This window comes from Schistocerca cancellata, chromosome 5 (genome assembly GCF_023864275.1).
Source record: "Schistocerca cancellata isolate TAMUIC-IGC-003103 chromosome 5, iqSchCanc2.1, whole genome shotgun sequence".
Classification (NCBI taxonomy): Eukaryota; Metazoa; Arthropoda; class Insecta; order Orthoptera; family Acrididae; genus Schistocerca; species Schistocerca cancellata.
This window is the reverse complement of record NC_064630.1, coordinates 373,983,751-374,005,338: the sequence shown is the minus strand read 5'-3', so window position 1 is coordinate 374,005,338 and position 21,588 is coordinate 373,983,751. Positions and strand designations below refer to the sequence as shown.

The 21,588-nt window shown below is 47.5% G+C and overlaps 1 protein-coding gene across 1 annotated transcript in view; it reads left to right on the top strand.

Moving 5' to 3' along the window:
• LOC126188545 (mucin-5AC-like) overlaps window positions 1-17,983 on the top strand; it is a 129,708-nt gene extending 111,725 nt beyond the window's left edge. Inside the window, exons 5-7 of the mRNA XM_049930145.1 lie at window positions 20-2,530; window positions 10,931-11,212; window positions 17,113-17,983. Of these exons, the coding sequence (XP_049786102.1) occupies window positions 20-2,530; window positions 10,931-11,212; window positions 17,113-17,983 (3,664 nt within the window). The remainder of the gene's footprint in view (window positions 1-19; window positions 2,531-10,930; window positions 11,213-17,112) is intronic.
• Window positions 17,984-21,588: the final 3,605 nt, after the last annotated feature.

Sequence of the window (21,588 nt, the reverse complement as noted above, 5' to 3'; positions counted from 1 at the left end):
ACACGGCAACCGCCGGCAGCGTCACCTTCCACGGCAACATCCGCGACGAGGCGGCCTACCTGAGCGCCTCCTCGCTGGGAGGGCAGGGCCACCGCTTCGAGACGAAGCGGCCGACGGCGTCGCTGGGCAACTACTCCCCGGGCCCCCCGCCGACTACCGTCACTCAGTACCCGCAGCAGGCCGTAGCGCTCTTCCAGCAGCAGGCGTACACGCCGAGCTACGCGGACCAGCCGGTGCACACGTCAGCCAGCGTCGTCGGCTTCACGCTGGGCGTGTCGGACGACCAGGGGACGACCGCGGGGAGTCAAGTGGAGACGCCCGCTCAGCGCCCTCAGCAGTACTTCCAGCTGCAACAGCAGCAGCCGCAGACGTTCCTCCGCGAACAGCCGGGCGCGCAGACCAACTCGCTGCAGCGGCCGGGCGCCGGCGTTCGTCAACCGGACGGTGTGACGGTCGCCGACAAGCCGGGCAGGAAGCGGCGGCCTTCCGCGGGCCAGAAGAAGCCCGCGTACGCCGAGGCCACCGGGGATGTGCAGGACGCGAGGACGCCGCCCCAGCCTCCACCGCGCCAGCACAGCACGTACGTCCTCCAACAGCAGTACCGACCGGAAACGCAGCAGAATACACAGCAGCAGAACGCGCTGCCCGTCTCCTGGCCGCCCACGGCACCCCAGCACCACGTCGCTTCCGAACCGACAGCTCCACAACAGATATCTACACAGCAAGAAGCGTCGCTGCGACAGAGGCACGAAGGTCGTAGGCGGCCACCGCAGGCTCACCAGCCGGAAGCTTCGACGCAGCAACCCGTCCAGTACCAGGAAGAGGCGGTCCAGCAAGACACGCCTCGTCAGCACGCTAGGAGGCCGCCCCAGAGGCAACAGTTCTCGCCGTCTGCTCGAGGGCCGACGTCTACTCCCCAGCTGGAACAACCCACGGCCGGTGGCGAATACCGTCCGCAGCGCCGCCGGAGACCTACCCAGACCCGACAGGAGCGCCCGGCAGTCACTGCACCCGGTGAGCAGGACACAGCGCCACAACAAGAAGCAGCTATCCGTCACCAACAGACGTACTACCAGAATACGGCGAATCTGCAGGCCAACGAGGATGCTGCCACTGCACCAGATGCTGTGGGCGAGGTTCCCTCGGCACCTTCAGCACCGGCATCCGCTGATGGTCAAGTGCCACGTGAACACCTTCGGAGGAGGCCACAAAACAAGCAGAAGTACCATATCACCATGGATAGCGACAAGCGGACAGTCGGTAGCAACGACTGGGAACAGGCGCAGAACACTGTAAAGCCGACTCGCCCACATACGAGAAGGCCAGTACAGAATCAAAACACGCAAGTAGACTTTGCTACGGAGGAGAACTCCGCCACTGGTAGTGGCTACAGTCAGCCACAGCCCACAGCTCCGGAGGGCCGTCCGCAGCAGAGGAGAAGGCCAGTGCGTCCTCATCACAGAAACCCTCCAGCGTCTTCGCTGTACACAGTCAGTGAGAACTATCCCCAAACCCAAAGAGACGAAGAAACGTACACGAATGTCGCTAACAGGCCCGAAGAAACTCCTCATGAAGAGGCATCCCCAGTTCCTGCGCAAAACCAGGAAGTTGAACAACAAGTTTTCACTCGGAGACCTTCTAGCAGATATTCTACGACTGAGAGTGTTGTCCAGGCAGCGATAGAGTCCCAAGTCGAAGGGCAATCGGGCCAACGCACGAGAGTTCGGCAACAGCACGTCTCCCGCAGACCTGTGCAAGGGAGCCAGCAGGAGGAACCGACTACCGTCGCCCATTACCGGAGGCCCCTCCACCCGTCGAGGAGACCGCAGTACAAGAAGCGCGTTCGTCCGACTAGACCGCAACCGGAATACGACAGCGAGCCGGCAAGCCAGCAGGAGACGACAAACGACCCCGTCAGTCAGAGCGACAGTTCGGGAGATTACGTGCAAGACTACAGGCTGGCGGAATTGAAGAAGGTGCAGAGGCAACGGTACAAACGGCCACAGGCTCAACAAAACTTTGCCGCAGACGTGCCGGCGCGCACTGCGGCCGTTGCCGATACGGCTTACCAGCTGCAGTCGAGTTCGCCACTGGACGCCGAGGACAATTATTACGCCGTGGACCAGCAGACGGCGCCTGCTCCCGCGCAGAAGGTCCGCCAGAGGATCAACCAACAGGGGGTTATCCGGGGCAAGACCAAATACCACAGGGAGCAGCTGACCGAGACAGACACGCCTTTTCCAGAACCGACGGAGCAAGTCTACGTGGAAGAGTTGCCAGTACAGACGGAATCGGATTCCGAGAACGATGTACTGGGAGGCGGAACCGACGAGCGCTTTCCGTCGGCGGTGGATTACGCCGCAGAAGAGGAAGACTCGGCCTCCGCTGTCAGCGAACCTCCGGCGACGACGACGACGACATCGACCACGACGAGCACCACCACAACGACGACGACAACGCCGGCACCTTCCACTAGTAGGCCTGCCAGCACCGTGTCCTCCGCTCTGGAGAAGTTGCGTCAGAGATCAAGGTAAGACTATCACTTCCATTCACTGCTCTGGGGGTTCGCAACATCTGGATGACAAAAGAGATCGAAAGATCTAATGAAGAATCAGAATTCAGAAACGGCATAATTAAAGTTCTTGAATGTTTACTGCTGGGGGACTGTAACACTAGAAACGCGTAGCATACAGTAATGTGAACAGTAATTTGTAGTGGACAGCATTGCCTTGATCTTCTATATCTCGTTCATAAAATAATGTTAAGCTGTTGTCAAACTGAATGTTTGATCACTTTAGTCAAATCTGAAATGGGTCGCCTTTACCTTTCTCCAAAAGGACTTCCCCATCCAATTACTGAAGGACGCATAGTTTCAAGCGGAAATCAAAATACGGTGCAACATTTGTACTTTTCCAGCTATACTAGGTATATCAAGCGCAAAAACTATACCTCTATCTGAAGCCTATGTACGGTGCGTGAATAAGAGTATTATTTATTTATTTAACCTGATATCATTACGGACATCTAGCTGTCTCTTATATCTGGCCAGGGTGTCACAGACACAATACCTTTTTTACATCATAGTTACTTAAGAAATAACAAATGTAATATCGCAAAAGTGTTAAAATGCTTAAAGTGTTTATAGTGGCAATATGAATAAGTATACTATGAACTAATGAAGTCAATACTGGTAATACTTCTACTACAGCTGTTGCTGTCACTAATAATGATATAATAATAATAATAATAATAATAATAATAATGACAATAGTCATGACAATAATAACAATAATGATAGTGGCACATGTAAAACGAATTTATAGGCGTACAAAGTAGACGTTATCTGATATAACGAGTTCCGTGGAAAAGAAATTTAAGGTGACTGCACCAACTAAAAATACTGGGAAATGAGGAAGATCTGCTGGGAAACGGGGATGTACAATGGTAATGAGTGCGTACAGGGACAATGGTAATCTTTATTGTTGCTTTAGTATAAATGTTATTAACTGTCTTTTGAAGCTGGAGCTGTTATTCAGTTCTCTAATATAACGCAGGAGGTTATTTCACAGTCGGATTCTTGCTACTGAGAAGTTCGAGAAAATGGCTGAACGATGGATTTGAAAACAAAGGATTTAGCCCTGATAGGAGCAGGTATTTGTGACATATTGTTTACACAAGACCATTAACGCCGAGGAGAGATGTGAGGGGCGGCGTTCGCTGTTAAAGTGGTAGAGACGACAGAGGGTACGAGAATCTCTGCGCTTGTCTGTACGCAGCCAGGATAGCTGTGCATATGATGGTGAAAAATCGTCAAAGTATCAGACTTCACAGATATAACGAACACAGGCATTCATGACCCGTTCCAGGTGCCGTGAGCTCTCCTGAGAAAGACCTTGCAGGATGGCATCGCTGTAATCAACAATTGGTAGTATAACTGTTTGTACAAGTTTCTGTTTCAGGTCAAGAGAGAAGAGCTTTGTATACTTTTGCAGGGCTTGGAGAGGTGTTGATGCTTTCTTGCACATTGCAGTTACGTGCTCAATCCAGTTTAGATTTTCATCTGTTATTACCCCTAGACTCTTTGCCTAAGGAGTATTTGTCTGTGTAGCCTTTGGGACAGTGAAACATAGGCAGAACGAACAAGAAGAATATAGGAGCTTTCGAAATGTTGTGTTACAGAAGAAAGCTGAAGGTGAAGAAGGTAGACAGAATAACCACTGAAGTTATTGAGAATGTACCATTTAGGGTTAAAGATGCTAGGGATTCCCGATTTCTTGGCTAATAAGCCTAGAAATACTAACCAGTACCGCCTGGGTTTTGGATATTACGTACAATTATTAGCAAAGTCTTGTTCTCGTATGACTCGAGGGAAGAGTGATGACAAGAGGAAATTTGCAAAGGCAGTTAAAGTTCAAGTAATAGATGTAAAAACTTTAAAATTTTCCTGTAAAATTGTAATTCTAAGAGACGGAAAAGGACTTAAAAGTTCAGCTGAAGGGGATGGACACCAGCAAAAGTAAACTGACAGTGACGGAATGTTGACGAAGTAAATTAGGTGACACTGAGGGAAATGGCTTTTGGGCTGAAAAGTTACTGACGGGGAAGAAGTGAAGAGGCTACAAAACGCAGACTGGCAATACCGAAGAAAGATTTTCTTAAAGCATTTGTCTGTGTAGCCTTATGCTGAAGTGAAACATTATAAGTATAGACAAGAAGATCGTAGAAGCTTTGGAAATGTTGTGTTACAGAAGGAAGATGAAGTTTAAGTAGGTAGACAGGATAATCACTGAAGCTGATTGATCGGGTCGGTCAGAAAACATCTTTATGGCACAACTTGGCTAAAAGAAGGAATAGGTTCATAGGACACAGTCTGAGACACGGTCTGAGAATGCTTGCTAGAGAAATGAATGTCGTGTGACTAGGGCCTCCCGTCGGGTAGGCCGTTCACCGGGTGCAAGTCTTTCGATTTGACGCCACTTCGCCGACTTGCGCGTGTATGGGGATGAAATGATGATGATTAGGACAACACAACACCCAGTCCCTGAGCGGAGAAAATCTCCGACTCCGCCGGGAATTGAACCCGGGCCCTTAGGATTGATACTCTCTCGCACTGACCACTCGGGGGCAGACTTACCAGAGATGTACCAAGGACACTGGCATCCTAACCAAAAAAAGCTAAAATTATAAAAATATGTAAGAATAAGAAGAAGGTTCAAATGGATATACACTGATGGAAAAAGAAACTCAATACTAAGATGGAGTTGAGCGACATAAAGATGGTAGACGTGTTTCTACATCTAAAAGATGATGTCTGATCAAATTTCGCTCCAGTCGCCTAAGAGCGGCGCTAGCAGCGCCACTATGGGGACGCAAATCAGGTTCACGTTAAATACAGCTGTGACGGCCGTGAGTGTTAGTTACCTTTGAGATTATACATGACGACTTGATGTTAATGAAGAATGTCTGTAGGGTAGTGTAATAGAGCTACGAGAAGCTGGATGTTCCTGCTGCGATATTGCAGAAAGACTTGGCAGGAATGTAGCCACTCTACACGATAGCTGGCAGCGGTAGTCACGAGAATGTACGGCTGCAAGAAGACTGGACTCTGGACGGCCGTGTGGGACTAACGAGAGGGAAGATCATCGTGTTCGCCATATGGCTCTGGCGCGTGTTACCACATTTGCAGCAGCAATTTGAGCAGCAGCTGGCATCACAGTGATACAACGAACTGTTACAAACCGTTTCCTTCAACGGCAGTTCCGAGTCAAACGACCTGTAGTGTGCATTCCAGTGACCTCAAACCACCGCCGTTTGTGACTTCAGTGGTGTCAAGCGAGAGCTCATTAGAGGGCAGCGTGCAGGATTGTTGTGTTTTCTAACGAAAGCTGGTTGTGCCTGGGTAGTGCTGATGGCCATGTGTTGGTTAGGAGGAGGCCAGGTGAGCGCCTATGGCCAACCTGTCTCCGTGAGAGACGCAGAGGACCAATACCTGTAGTTGCAGTCTGGCGTGCGATTTCGTATGACATCAGGAGCTCTCTTATCCCACGCCTCCGGACTGAAAATCTGTATGTCAGTCTGGTCGACCTGTTGTGCTGCCATTCCAGGGGGTGTTTTCCAACAGGATAACGCTCTTGTAACTCAACATGCTCTACGGAGTATCGAGATGTTGCCTTGACCTGATCCATTACCAGATCTGTCTCGAATCGAGCACATATGGGACATCATCGGGTGACAACTCGAGCGTCATCCACAACCTGCATTAACCGTCACTGAATTGACCTACCTAATGCAACAGGCGTTGAACTACACCGTAAAAGCCGGCCGGGGTGGCCGAGCGGTTCTAGGCGCTATAGTCCGGAACCACGCGACCGCTACGGTCGCAGGTTCGAATCCTGCCTCGGGCATGGATGTGTGTGATGTCCTTAGGTTAGTTAGGTTTAAGTAGTTCTAAGTTCTAGGGGACTGATGACCTCAGAAGTTAAGTCCTATAGTGCTCAGAGCCATTTAAATCATTTTTGAACTCCGTGAAAGCTGCCATCTGCCATCTGTACAACACAAGTCATGAACGTTTGCATGCTTGCATTCAACATTATGAAGGTTACATTGGTTATTAATGTATCAGCATGACTTATCTCATGTTTACACTAATCTGTTTAAAAATGGTTCAAATGGCTCTGAGCACTGAGGTCATCAGTCGCCTAGAACTTAGAACTACTTAAACCTAACTAACCTAAGGACATCACACACATCCATGCCCGAAGCAGGATTCCAACCTGCGACCGTAGCGGTCGCTCGGCTCCAGGCTGTAGCGCCTAGAACCGCACGGCCACTCCGGCCGGCACACTAATCTGTGTTCTTCCAATATTAATCACTTAAATATGTTACCTAGACAAGAGTATTCCAGAAATTTCACTACTATGCATTAATTATTTTTTGGTATTGCGATTTTTTCCATCAGTGTAGATAAATTTCTACTTCATGGGAAATAAGCCAACTTTAATCCCGAATCGATTACCTTGAAACTGGAAGTCAGGGAAAGTTTGCGGAGAAGCAATAGAGATAAAAAGAACTGAAGTAACGCAGTAGTGAAAGCTGAATACAAAAGTTTTCCGTGAATATACAAAAAAGTGAATATATGTCAAGCTGTAAAGATGGTCAGGGTAAGGCAGTGCTCACACAGCTAGTTTCGACAGTCTGTGAGTTTACAGGGCAGTTCATGACTCACTGTAGTTTGACATTTTCCAAAGGCTCATTCGGTGTGTGACTCATTCTCGGATAGTTTACCTGGCAACGAACTGCCCGCGTGAGGCATAGATCAGGGTTCGAGTTCTAGCATACGGTCATCGTAAATGGTATTTGGTTTGAAAATCAAATTATGAAAGCTATAGAAACCTCTTTACCAATGTAACATTCTTAATTTTACGAATGAAGACTAATTTCTAACATGTGTTGCTTGATCCTGTGTATTTCACATTATATGTTACAACTACTAACGTTGACATTGCCTTCACATCAAGTGCGCTTTGCGCACCCCTTTGACGCGGAGTGCCCGTGCAGCACAGCAGCTACCTGGGTTGCCTAAGCAACAGGAGATTTAACTTAACCTCTGGCGTGTGGCAAGCATACGAATGACATGTACAAAACATTGCGTCCACATGCAGATTTGGTGATCGTGTTGTAGATGCATAACCAAAACCACAACAAGAGGTTTTAGATTATACTCATGCTATAAGGTAGATTTCTACAGAAGGGGAGACGCTAATCGTCTGGCGCAGATGGCTTTCGTCATAAATAGTACATGCGGTCGTACTAAAAAGGTGTCTAGGGATACCAAAATGTCAGGTCTTTCCTTGTGCGATAATCACGCAAGAAATGAAATATCTCGGTTCTTTTTGAAGCAAAATTTATGTTGCTACATATACTGTTGGCGATAATTCACTTGTACAGTGCGGTGTAGTTGTTGTAATGTTAGCTTTCTATTGCGAAAAACAATATTCCAAATAAAATTCACAACAAAATAATTTTGCCGATGAAACTAAGTCGAATTTAGTCAACGACCTTTCCAGGTAGATTAAGTTGCAACTGTATTACGAAACTTCCATTGTACACTGGTCGTGATTTAACGCTCTGATTGTAACAAAGATCGTAGCACACGCGAGGATGGCGTAGTTGATCGAAGACGGGCCTGTATACGATCGGTAAGTTCTGTGACTTCTCATTTCCGCTCTTCTATAAAAGGACGGCTTCAGGCGCTAATCTGTTCAACCCACCTTTGATACCCCTTTTGCTGTGTCGTCCGGACAAGACAACCACGGCAAAAGCACCACAGGCGCAAAGATGCGAGGTGGTCCCCGTGCCATAGACTAGCCACTTGCGCGAGTTCCAGCAACGCTACTGGCGGCGCTGGGGATGAAGATATCGACTTCGCCTCGACCAATTTCCGGCCGAGTACAGTCCACAAATGACTGGACGACAACGGACAGAAGCCTACTCGGAAGATAGAAGAGCAGCTCTCGCCCTCTTGGTTATATATGTTCGTTCACGGCTGTCAAACAGGGAATGTCGTTTAGTGAACTCTTAGAAGTGCACAGACAGTTGTAAATTGCATTTTCTATGTACTGTGAAGTTTACTTACGATTATTTGCACAATTGTGTTAGATTAGATGCAGTAATGCAGAATTAACCATTCATCAAGTCACAAAGATAAGTAAACCTTTTTAACTATTTGTGCGACTTTGTTACTAGTTTGTTGGAGTGTTGAAGCACCTCGTTCTCCTATTGTTACCTGGCCCAGGGGCATAGCCGTGTTATAGTGGCAGGGCGAAATTGTCTTAGAGGTGTACTGCACCAGAAGCCGTTCCACGAACTCACAAACTCGGCCTCCACAGCAGTAGCGACGAAGCCTTTGCAAAACTGACGACGAGGGTTTACAAAACTTTTTACTGACAATTTTATTTCAAAAACGATAATGCATGGCTGTTTTAATTAATGTCTTAATCATAAGTGATAATACGAAAAAAATTCTGCCATTCCGTTTTCCAAGAGGGTGATGCATACAGGATTATTCATAAGTACCTCCAGGGTTTCAGAAGACGACTGCGCAAAAACTCTAAGTTCGTAAATGACACTATACGTACTAAATATGAGCATCGTCTGTGATGGTGCAAACGTCAAAAAGTGCGAGCACTTTACTGACGTGGATTGACTGGGAAGATACGACACCGACCCACTTTGCCAATCTGTTTATTCGGTTGCCGACTTGCAGACGCGAACTAGTTTATTGCGCCAATAGGGAGCGGATGATTTATCTACACGTTCTGGCACGCTTACTCCTTAGTGCAACTACGCCAAGGCAATGAAATTATAAGATTTATGCAAACCATTAGCAGGCTGCCATTTACCAGTGGGATATTCATAAATAGCAATAAAATGCAGTAAACTGCCACTGCTTCCCTGATAACCCATCGTGTCACGCATACGTCCCAGTTATAGTAAAAGCGTTAAATAATTTGTTTGACTGAACAAGATAAATACACTGAAGCACCGAAGAAACTGGTATAGGCATGCGTATTCAACTACAGAGATATGTAAGCAACCAGAATACGAGGCTGCGGTCGGCAGTGCCTATGCAAGACAGCAAGTGTCTAGCGCAATTGTTAGATCGGTTACTGCTTCTACAAGGACAGATTATCAAGATTAAAGTGAATTTGAACGTGAGTTGTAGTCGGCGCACGAGCGATGGGACACACATCTCCGAGGTAAGAATGAAGTGGGGATTTTCCTGTATGACCATTCCACGAGTGTACCGTGAATATCAGGAATCCGGCAAAACATCAAATCTCCCTCATCGCTGCGGCCGGAAAAAGGTCCTGCAAGAACTGGACCAACGACGACGGAAGAGAATCGTTAATAGTGGCAGAAGTGCAACTATTCCGCAAACTGCTGCAGATTTCAATGCTGGGCCACCAACAAGTGTCAGCGTGCGAATCATTCATCGATGTGGGCTTTCGGAGCGGAAGGCCCATTCGCGTACCCTTAAAGACTGCACAACACAAAGCTTTGCAGCTCGCCTGGGCTCGTCAACATCGAAATTGGACTGTTGATGACTGGAAGCATGTTGCCTGGTCGGACGAGTCCCGTTTGAAGTTGTATCGAGCGTATGGTCGTGTCAGGGTATGGAGACAACCTCATGACCCCATGGATCCTTCATGTCAGCAGTGGAGGCTCTGTAATGTTGTAGGGCGTGTGCAGTTGGAATGATATGGGACCTCTGATACGTCTAGGCACGACTCTGACATGTGACACGTATGTAAACGTCCTGTCTGATCACCTGCATCCCTGCATGTTCATTGTACATTCCGACGGACTTGGACAATTCCAGCAGGATTATGCGACACCCCACACGTCCATTATTGCTACAGAGAGGCTCCAGGAACAATCTTCTGAGTTTCAACACTTCCACTGGCCACCAAACTACCCAGACATGAACGTTATTGAGCATCTGTGATGCTTTGCAACGAGCTGTTCAGAAGAGATCTCCACCCCCTATTACTCTTACGGATGCATGGACAGCCATGCAGAATTCCTGGTGTCAGTTCTCTCCAGCAGTACTTCAGACATTAGTCGAGCCCATGCCACGTCGTGTTATGGCACTTCTGCGTGCTCGCAGTGGCCCTACACGATATTTGGCTGGTCTACCAGTCTCTTTGGCTCTTCAGAGTATATACTACAAGAGCTTCCTTGTAGAGTAAGGTGTAGTTATTATAATTTCAGTACATTGTTAGAAACACCAATTTTCTAGACATTGAAATGTAACCGAGTCCCTGTATGAATTGATGTAACAGTTGAGCAGAGTTGCTTGTACTGTTTCAGCCGGACAATTGACAGGTGCAGCTGTTGAGAGAGTAAGAGTGCCTCTGTGTGTGTGCAGGTACAACGCGACGCGACCTCGTTTCAGCGTGCGGGACTTCCAGGAGCGCCTGAACCGGCTGTCCACCAGCACTGCGGCGCCAGAGGCCTCGGCGTCAGAGACCACGGAGGCGGCGACTGCCCCGCGCTTCTCTGGGCGTACGCGTGCCTCTACGGCCGCCCCCGCAGACCTGGAGGCGGCCCGCCCGCGGCCCGCTGCCCGCGACCCCGCCCGCGTCAACAGCGCGCGCTACAGGGCCTCTACTGCCCCCACCTCCACCACGGCTGCCACGCCCTCCACTAGGTACTGCACGCACGCACGCAGCATCTTGTAGGCGTGTCATGTGGCGCCTCAACTATCAACATTCTTATGACGCTACTTATATGGAGGTTGATGTGTTACGCATGCGCGCTGAGCTGTTTCCTCTTACACTCCTGGAAATTGAAATAAGAACACCGTGAATTCATTGTCCCAGGAAGGGGAAACTTTATTGACACATTCCTGGGGTCAGATACATCACATGATCACACTGACAGAACCACAGTCACATATACACAGGCAACAGAGCATGCACAATGTCGGCACTAGTACAGTGTATATCCACCTTTCGCAGCAATGCAGGCTGCTATTCCCCCATGGAGACGATCGTAGAAATGCAGGATGTAGTCCTGTGGAACGGCTTGCCATGCCATTTCCACCTGGCGCCTCAGTTGGACCAGCGTTCGAGCTGGACGTGCAGACCGCGTGAGACGACGCTTCATCCAGTCCCAAACATGCTCAATGGGGGACTGATCCGGAGATCTTGCTGGCCAGGGTAGTTGACTTACACCTTCTAGAGCACGTTGGGTGGCACGGGATACATGCGGACGTGCATTGTCCTGTTGGAACAGCAAGTTCCCTTGCCGGTCTAGGAATGGTAGAACGATGGGCTCGATGACGGTTTGGATGTACCGTGCACTATTCAGTGTCCCCTCGACGATCACCAGTGGTGTACGGCCAGTGTAGGAGATCGCTCCCCACACCATGATGCCGGGTGTTGGCCCTGTGTGCCTCGGTCGTATGCAGTCCTGATTGTGGCGCTCACCTGCACGGCGCCAAACACGCATACGACCATCATTGGCACCAAGACAGAAGCGACTCTCATCGCTGAAGACGACACGTCTCCATTCGTCCCTCCATTCACGCCTGTCGCGACACCACTGGAGGCGGGCTGCACGATGTTGGGGCATGAGCGGAAGACGGCCTAACGGTGTGCGGGACCGTAGCCCAGCTTCATGGAGACGGTTGCGAATGGTCCTCGCCGATACCCCAGGAGCAACAGTGTCCCTAATTTGCTGGGAAGTGGCGGTGCGGTCCCCTACGGCACTGCGTAGGATCCTACGGTCTTGGCGTGCATCCGTGCGTCGCTGCGGTCCGGTCCCAGGTCGACGGGCACGTGCACCTTCCGCCGACCACTGGCGACAACATCGATGTACTGTGGAGACCTCACGCCCCACGTGTTGAGCAATTCGGCGGTACGTCCACCCGGCCTCCCGCATGCCCACTATACGCCCTCGCTCAAAGTCCGTCAACTGCACATACGGTTCACGTCCACGCTGTCGCGGCATGCTACCAGTGTTAAAAACTGCGATGGAGCTCCGTATGCCACGGCAAACTGGCTGACACTGACGGCGGCGGTGCACAAATGCTGAGCAGCTAGCGCCATTCGACGGCCAACACCGCGGTTCCTGGTGTGTCCGCTGTGCCGTGCGTGTGATCATTGCTTGTACAGCCCTCTCGCAGTGTCCGGAGCAAGTATGGTGGGTCTGACACACCGGTGTCAATGTGTTCTTTTTTCCATTTCCAGGAGTGTATATTATGATTAGAAGGTCCGCCTGTTACGCAAACAACTGTTTTTCTGTTCTTGCGTATAAATCAAAACACGTTTCCTCTCCTTTGTACCGTCGTCATTGGGTATCCCTTTTTCAATCCTGGAAAATGTTTTAATTAAATATTATTGTAACCAAAACCACACCTAAAAACAGTTTTTGTATCTTTTTATTATTATCTTCGTTTTTCTCCATTATTGGGTAATGTACAACTCAATGAATTTTGGACACTGTTGGTTTGTCATCTGCAATCTGCAGTTAAATGATGTTTCCGTGAGTAGTGTTGGGGATTTAACAAATCACATTACTTCTAAACATAATTTTGTTATGCGAAAATATTTTGTGACTCTATTTTGCACTTAGTTATAGTCAGCAAAATATACTTGTGAAATAATTTCGGACAACGAAATTACGTTTAGAAATACAGTGATTTGTTAAATCCCAAACCATACTCACAGTAACATCATTTAATTGCAGATAACAGGTGACAAGGTACTGAAGATGACACATAGGTGCTGAAACACATTTTGGTTCGTATGAAAAAATAGAAAGAAAGAGTTCTTCGGATAACATATGGATGTTATACCTAGTAATTCTGCAAACAAGGCTACTACGAAGGTTGCAAAACCAAATGGTGAATACTTACCTCTTAGCCTGATCCTAACCCCTCTCGGAATGGTCATCTACTACTTCAGACAACTACTACGACTACTACTAGTAGTATATTTGTACGAAGAACAGTCGGAAATTATCTACACTTTCGTCATGACACACATCCATAATTCTCACACTGCTCTCTTACAGTTGGTGCCACTGCAGCCAAGGCGCTTCAGTCTGAAATCCGCGCGACCGCTACGGCCGCAGGTTCGAATCCTGCCTTGGGCATGGATATGTGTGATGTCCTTAGGTTAGTTAGGTTTAAGAATTTCTAAGTTCTAGGGTACTGATGACCTCAGATGTTAAGTCCCATAGTGCTCAGAGCGATCAGAGCCACTGCAGCCATGTACCCACCATACGTCCTGACCACTTATACTGTAAATGACAGCTTTAACATACCCGTTCCGCTAGTAATTTGCACCAAAGAGGAACAATGAGCAATGGTTCGATTTGTTCGGTCGTGAGGGGTAAAGGGGTCAGAATTCATCTTATATTTTCAGGACAATGCGGAGAAGTAGGAATAATTATTTGTTGATCGAAACGTTTAAAAGTGATCGGACGAGTGCGACACATGAAGAGAAGCAGGATGCCTGTCGACGTCAACCAAGGTCTAAAAGATTCAGCAAGCACAAGGGATGGGCTTAGCGGATAGGTGAGTTAACAATGATATGGTAACTGAAAGAAATCGCCGTCGGGGAAGACATCAAGCATGAAGGGATGAAGGTGGTTCGCAGCTGTCAGCGTGTCTTCGATTACTGCAACAGATCCCATACTAGCACATGAGATGGTCTCCTATAGTATAATACGCTCCCACCAACCTGCATCTGTAGCTCGGTGCACGTTTGGAGCCGCCGTTCACCTCGATGACAGAGTCTGTGTAGACGATCATCGAGCTAGTGTAGCAAAAATGTGTGTCACCCGAAGAGCCGACACGTTTCTATTGATCGACGGTCGAATCCCAAAGGTCTCGAGCCCAGGGCAGTCGTAACTGACGGTGTCGTCGGGTCAGCGTGCGAACACGTGGGGGTGATTTGTTGCGGAGCTCCTTGTACAACAATGTACTATGAACGGTGTGCTCCGAAACACTTGAGCGTGCACCAGCAATGTGGTTTTTCGGCTGAGAAGCCACAGATTACCATCTATACTACTCCACAGAGCAAAATAAGCCTCTGAACCGCACTTACTGTGAAGAGTCGTAGTCGTCCTACCATTAGCGCCTACTGGTAGTTTCACTCTCCTTCTACCTGTATCTATTTCCGTAGATACTCACGATAGTTGCACACGAACATCCGACCAGCTTCGCCGTTTTCGAGGTACTCGTTCACAGGCTACGCGTAACAATAATCCGTTCTTTCTCGAAGTCGCTTATCTCAATGGATTTCTCCATTTGCAACCCGTGTCTGCGATAGGGTGATCCCCCTTCCACGTCTTCTCCACTTACATACATGCCCGGAACGTCACCAAGCGACATACAGTGTCGCGGTGAGCATGCGGTGGGCAGTGGTCATAATGGTTTGGCTTATCATGGTCCACTGATCGTGACCGTGCCAAATATCTCACGAAATAAGCAACAAAGAACAGAACTCGTCTAGCTTGAAGGGGGAAAACCAGATGACGCTATAGTTGGCCCGCTAGATGGCGCTGCCGTGGGTCAAACGGATATCAACTGCGTGTTTAAAATAGGAACCCCCATTTTTATTACATATTCGTGTAGTACGTAAAGAAATATGAATGTTTTAGTTGGACCACGTCTTTCGCTTTGTGATTGATGGCGCTGTAATAGTCACAAACGTATAAGTACGTGGTATCACGTAACATTCCGCCAGTGCGGACGGTATTTGCTTCGTGACACATTACCCGTATTAAAATGGACCGTTTACCAATTGCGGAAAAGGTCGATATCGTGTTGATGTATGGCTATAGTGATCAAAATGCCCAACGGGCGTGTGCTATGTATGCTGTTCGGTATCCTGGACGACATCATCCAAGTGTCCGGACCGTTCACCGGATAGTTACGTTATTTAAGGAAACAGGAAGTGTTCAGCCACATGTGAAACCACGACCTGCAACAAACGATGATGCCCAAGTAGGTGTTTTAGCTGCTGTCGCGGCTAATCCTCTCATCAGTAGCAGACAAACTGCGCGAGAATCGGGAATCTCAAAAACGTCGGTGTTGAGACTGCTACATCAACATCGACTGCACATGTACTATATTTCTATGCACCAGGAATTGCATGGCGACGACTTTGAACGAAGTGTACAGTTCTGCCACTGGGCCCAAGAGAAATTACGGGACGATGACAGATTTTTTGCACGCGTTCGATTTAGCGACGAAGCGTCATTCACCAACAGCGGTAACGTAAACCAGCATAATATGCACTATTGGGCAGTGGAAAATCCACGATGTCTGCGACAAGTGGAACATCAGCGACCTTGGCGGGTTAATGTATGGTGCGGCATTGTGGGAGGAATGATAATTGGCCCCCATTTTATCGATGGCAATCAAAATGGTGCAATGTATGCTGATTTCAAATTGTTCAAGTGGCTCTGAGCACTATGGGACTTAACATCTTAGGTGGTCAGTCCCCTAGAACGTAGAACTAATTAAACCTAACTAACCTAAGGACATCACACACACCCATGCCCGAGGCAGGATTCGAACCTGCGACCGTAGCGATCGCGCGGTTCTAGACTGAAGCGCCTAGAACCGCATGGCCACTGCGGCCAGCTATGCTGATTTCCTACGTAATGTTCTACCGATGTTACTACAAGATGTTTCACTGCATGACAGAATGGCGATGTACTTCCAATATGATGGAGGTCCGGCACATAGCTCGAAGCGATATTGAATAGAATATTTCATGACAGGTGGATTGGTCGTCGAAGCACCATACCATGCCCCGCACCTTCACCGGATCTGACGTCCCCGGATTTGTTTCCGTGGGGAAAGTTGAAGGATATTTGCTATCATGATCCGCCGGCAACGCCTGACAACATACGTCAGCGCATTGTCAATGCATGTGCGAACATTACGGAAGGCGAACTACTCGCTGTTGAGAGGAATGTCTTACACGTATTGCCAAATGCATTGAGGTTGACGGACATAATTTTGAGCATATATTGCATTAATTAGGTATTTACAGGTAATCACGCTGTAACAGCATGCGTTCTCAGAAACGATAAGTTCACAAATGGACATGTATCATATTGGAACAACCGAAATAAAATGTTCAAACGTACCTACGTTCTGTATTTGAATTTAAAAAACCTACCTGTTACCAACTGTTCGTTTAAAATTGTGAGCCACACGTTTGTGACTATTACTATCACAAAGCGAAAAAAGTGGTCCAACTAAAACATTCATATTTCTTTACGTACTACACGAATAGGCAATAAAAAATGCAGATTCCTATTTTAAGAAACGCAGTTGATATCCGTTTGACCTGTGGCAGCGCCATCTGGTTTCCCCTTCAAGGTAGACAAGTTTCGTTCTTTGTAGTTTTTTTAGTTTGACGCTTATTTCGTGAGCTATTTGTCCTGGTCACGATCACTGGACTACTCTGTATATATTGGATTGATATGTCTTGTAAACCTCTGGCATGCTTTGGTCATCACAATGACACTCTCACGTCACATTTGCATTTCTGAAGTAAGCTTTCGAACTGCCTTTGCCTGCAGGTACAAGTACAAAAGCCGCTACCGGTCGACGCTGAGCACGTCCACAACCACAGAAGACCCGACAGTAGCGACTACGGTGGCAGCGCCGACGCCGTCGGCCATCGTCTCGCGGCCTTCGCTGCGCACCAAGGGCATCTTCTCGGCGGTGCGGCCCAACCCTCTACTGCGTACAGCCACCAGCGTCGCCACCACCACCAGCACGACCACGACGACCACCACCACGACGCCGGCCGCACCGACCACTGTCGCCGCCGCTGCCGACTCAGCCGACGAGACGCCGTCCGCCCCCTCGGCGCCTTCTGCTCCGGGTGTCTTCGGCGTCAGGACTGCGCAGCCGGCCGTCGGCGTGGACGACGAGCAGTCTCAGTCGCTCAGGATTGCCGAACTGACTCTGGCGGCGGGTCTGCGAGCGCCCAGTAGCGCCGCCGTCACCGCAGCCACTGCCGCCACGACACCCGCGTCGCAGCCGCCTCAGCAGACGACGGACCTGCTGTCGGCCTATTGGGCGCAGCGGGAGCCTTCGGCGCCGCCTGCCCTCTCAACGCACGCCTCCCCGCACTACTCGGCCGCTGCCGTGGACAATGAGCACCCCAGCTCTGCCGCCACCCCCGACTCCACCTCCTACCCCGCCACTGCCGCAGACTCTGTCCCGGACCAGTCGTCGACGTCGCACCAGTGGAGTGACGACGCCGTCCCGCCCACGCAGATGATCGCCGACCTCACGTCATCCGCTTCGGCCTCCGACTTCTTCCAGAAGTCCGTGCCCTCCCAGCACTCACTGAGGATCACCATGGCAACCGACGATCCCATCCTGCCACTCGAGGCCTTCTTCCCCTCGTGGGGTGGAAAGGAAGACAGTAACCGGCGGTAGCGAGATAATCGTTTTCGCCACCGACCAGAGACTTCATCGTCATCACCATCATTGCTCAGTATTATTTATTTTTCGAAAACATTTCAGTCACGACAAGGATTACGTGCTATTCCAAATATTTATAAGTAGATCGTGTACTGGGTGTATCACAACGATAGCGATAATCTTCTAGGGGTTGTAGAGATTCCGTGAGGACCATGTCGAGGATGGGAATCCATGTCGGGGAACGTCACCAATATACGCTGCAGCGGGGCCACCTCTTCTTTTACATCTGCATATACGTTCTGCAGGTCATCATAGGATGCTCGCAGAGAGTACCATGTACCACTACTAGTCATTTCCTTCGCTATTTTTGTAAACATTACTGAAGCAAGCAGCGATATCATTAGATGATTACAAATAATAATCAGTCTTGATCACAATTTTTTATTAAAAACTAAAAATTACATGTGTGTGGTAGCCGAAACCGCCCACATGTGTGTGGTAGCCGGTTTCGGTAATGTCTGCATCATTATCGGCCCATTTCTCTGAGTGCAAAAGATAACTGTCCTTAGTGGGTAGCAGGGACCGAAATTATACAATCAATCTACACAATAAATTATGGATACACGATCACGGTTGGTGGTGAGACGTGACGTCAAGCGGAGCACTGACAAGTGTTGGAAGACGCCTCCAGCAACTATTAAGTAGCATCAAAACGGTATGCGTTATAAAGGAGAAGCTCTGTCCCTCACCTGGTGCATAACCTGAAGAATCCCAGAGACACGGTCTGATGATGAACTAGGTATAATCGAAACCGGTTACCAACGACAGGTGATTTTTAGTGGTTAATAAATATTTGTCATCAGGACTGATTATTACTTGAAATTTCCTTATCGGTCTCCACTCGCATATGAATTGACGAAAAAACGACTGTCTATATGCTTCCGTATGAGCCTTAATTTCCTTCGTTTTTCCCTCGCGGACTTTACGCGGAACGTACGTTGGTGATAGTAGAGTCGTTCTTCAGTCAGCCACAAATGGTGGTTCTCCAGATTTTCTCGGTGGTATTCCTGAAAATGAAAGTCATCTTCCCCCAAGACATACCCAACTGAGTTCGTGAAGCATTTCCGCAATACTCCCGTGTTAATCTAACCTACCGATAACAAATCTAGCAGCACGCCTTTGAATTGATTCGATGTCTTTCTTCAGCAGCAAATATAAGTTTTTTCGCTGACGGACCTCAAGCGAAATCTCGAAATGGGCTTGACAGCACTCAGTTGGTTAGATGGGATCGAACGCATCCGCATCTGCGACAACAACGTCGCTGATGTTCTGTGAGCGCTAAAAGTCGCGTTTGTTCGTAGTCTAACAGAATGCGTTAATCCCTGCGAATACGACGTTTTGTAGCGCCGTTGGAAGACAATTTACAGGCACGAGTTCCTGTCCTCAACTTGTTCCTCAAGATACCCTCTATGAACCTTCCAAGTTTTTCGGTATCATTTTGTACACGTTGTTTGACTCAAATGTGTGGTGCTCCGTGATGTACCGTCTCCAGGAAAAAAAAAAATCGAAGGGTTAATTTATTGCCAATCATTATGTGATTAGTTATTGACAGCGTTATTTGGACGTCACGGGGTAGGGTTCAAGTCTCTTGCCGACAGCATGTCTTTCATACATACGTAAGCAAGAGTCATTTAAAAAGCATTTAATGTGTTCGGCTAAAATCATTACCAGCACACATGTGGACTTAACAGAGACCTCATATTGTGATGTGTTGCGGAATTTGTTTTGGGCCACGAAACTTACTGGAAGCTTTGTCCGTGTAATTGTAATTATGTATTTATTACTTTACCTAAGTATAAGAAGGAGATTCAGTGCACATGTGATTCATCCATACCGTCCAAGTATCTTATCGCTTCCTTTTTCAGAGTAAATTAAGTACAACTATCCAATCTTTTGTATTTAAAAAAATATTTATCAATAAAACCTATGCTTTTTATGTAATGTGTGTAGTCAATATGCCACTGATGCGAAACTTTGTTGACACAGCACCCACATTTCCACTCTATACTTCCTAACAATGTATGAACACGTAATAACTCTGTTGGATTTGTTAGTTCATTTACTACATCACCACTTCAGCATAATGTAACTTAATTCTTAATCTAGGGTAGTTAAGTATTATTGTTTTATCGAACTGGTTTATTCACCTGAAAGATAAGCATACACCGCATGACAGATATGCGCAATCCAACAGTGAAATTTTTGATTTAGGAGGTGATGAACAGATGAATTTTTCGCATCAGGCTGCCATATTTACAGAGATATCGTGCATTGTTAGGCCTAACTCCAAGCTGACATAAGTCACAATCACTACCGACATTTAACCAATATCTAAGGACGCGCTACAAAAAAAGTGTAACACTTCTGTCGTTAGATCGAACAGACTACGATGAGGCAATCAAAGTCATCTTAGATCCAGTCCATACACAATACTACTGGAAATAGCTCCAGGGGATGAGCTTATCTGATTAATATCTATAACACAGAGTGCAGCATTTAAATCCCAAGGAAGACAGAGTTGTCCTAGTAAATTCGTAAATTTTAAACGGATTTCTACAATCAGAAACAGCTTTCGGGAGCACACAGTCAATTTTCCAGCAAAATTAGAAAGTTAAGAGTAGTAAGAGAAACGCCCCATTTAAAATGTACACAAAATTTAAAATAATACATTTGTTGGTGTACTCACAAATATTCTCAAATGCCGTGCAGCTGTCGTCGTCGTCATTGTTGTTGTTATCTTCAGTTCGAAGACTGTTTTGACACAACTCTCCTCGCTAGTCAGTCCTGTGCAAGCCTTTCTAACTCTGCAGAACTTTTGCAACTTCACTCCATTTGAATTTGCTTGATGTATTCATCTCTTGGTCACCCTCTACAGTTTTTACCCCCAACATTTCTCTCCATTACCAAACTTACGATCTTAATGCCACAGGATGTGTCCTATCAACCGATCCCTTCTTTTAATCACGTTGTGGCATAAATTTCTTTTTTCCCAAATTAGATTCAGTACCTCTTCCTTTTTTGCTCGATCGACCCATCCAATTTTCAGCATTCTCCTACAGCACCATATTACAAACTCTTGTAGTTTCTTCTTTGAATTACTATTCGTCCACGTTTCACTTCTGCACAAGGCCATAATGCATAATAATACCTTCAGAAAAGATTAGCTAACAAACTTACATTACATGTTAACAAATTTTTCTTTTTCAGAAACGCTTTTCTTTCTAATGCAACCCTGCATTTTATATCCTCTCTGCTTACGGCATTATCCGTTACTTTGCGGCCTAATAGCAAGCCTCATCGACTGCTCTTAGTGTCTTATATCGCAATCTAATTCTACCAGAATCACGTGATTCAGTTAGTCTGCATTCCATTACTCTTATCTTATAATCTCTCTTCAGGATACTATCCTTTCCGTTCAACAGTTCTTGCTAGTCTTTTGCTGTCTCTGGCAGGATTACAATGTCATCGGCAAACCTCAAAGCTTTCATTTTTCTCCCTGAAACTTAACTCCCTTTCAAAATTTATTTTGGTTTTCTTTACAGCTTGCCCGATGTACAGAC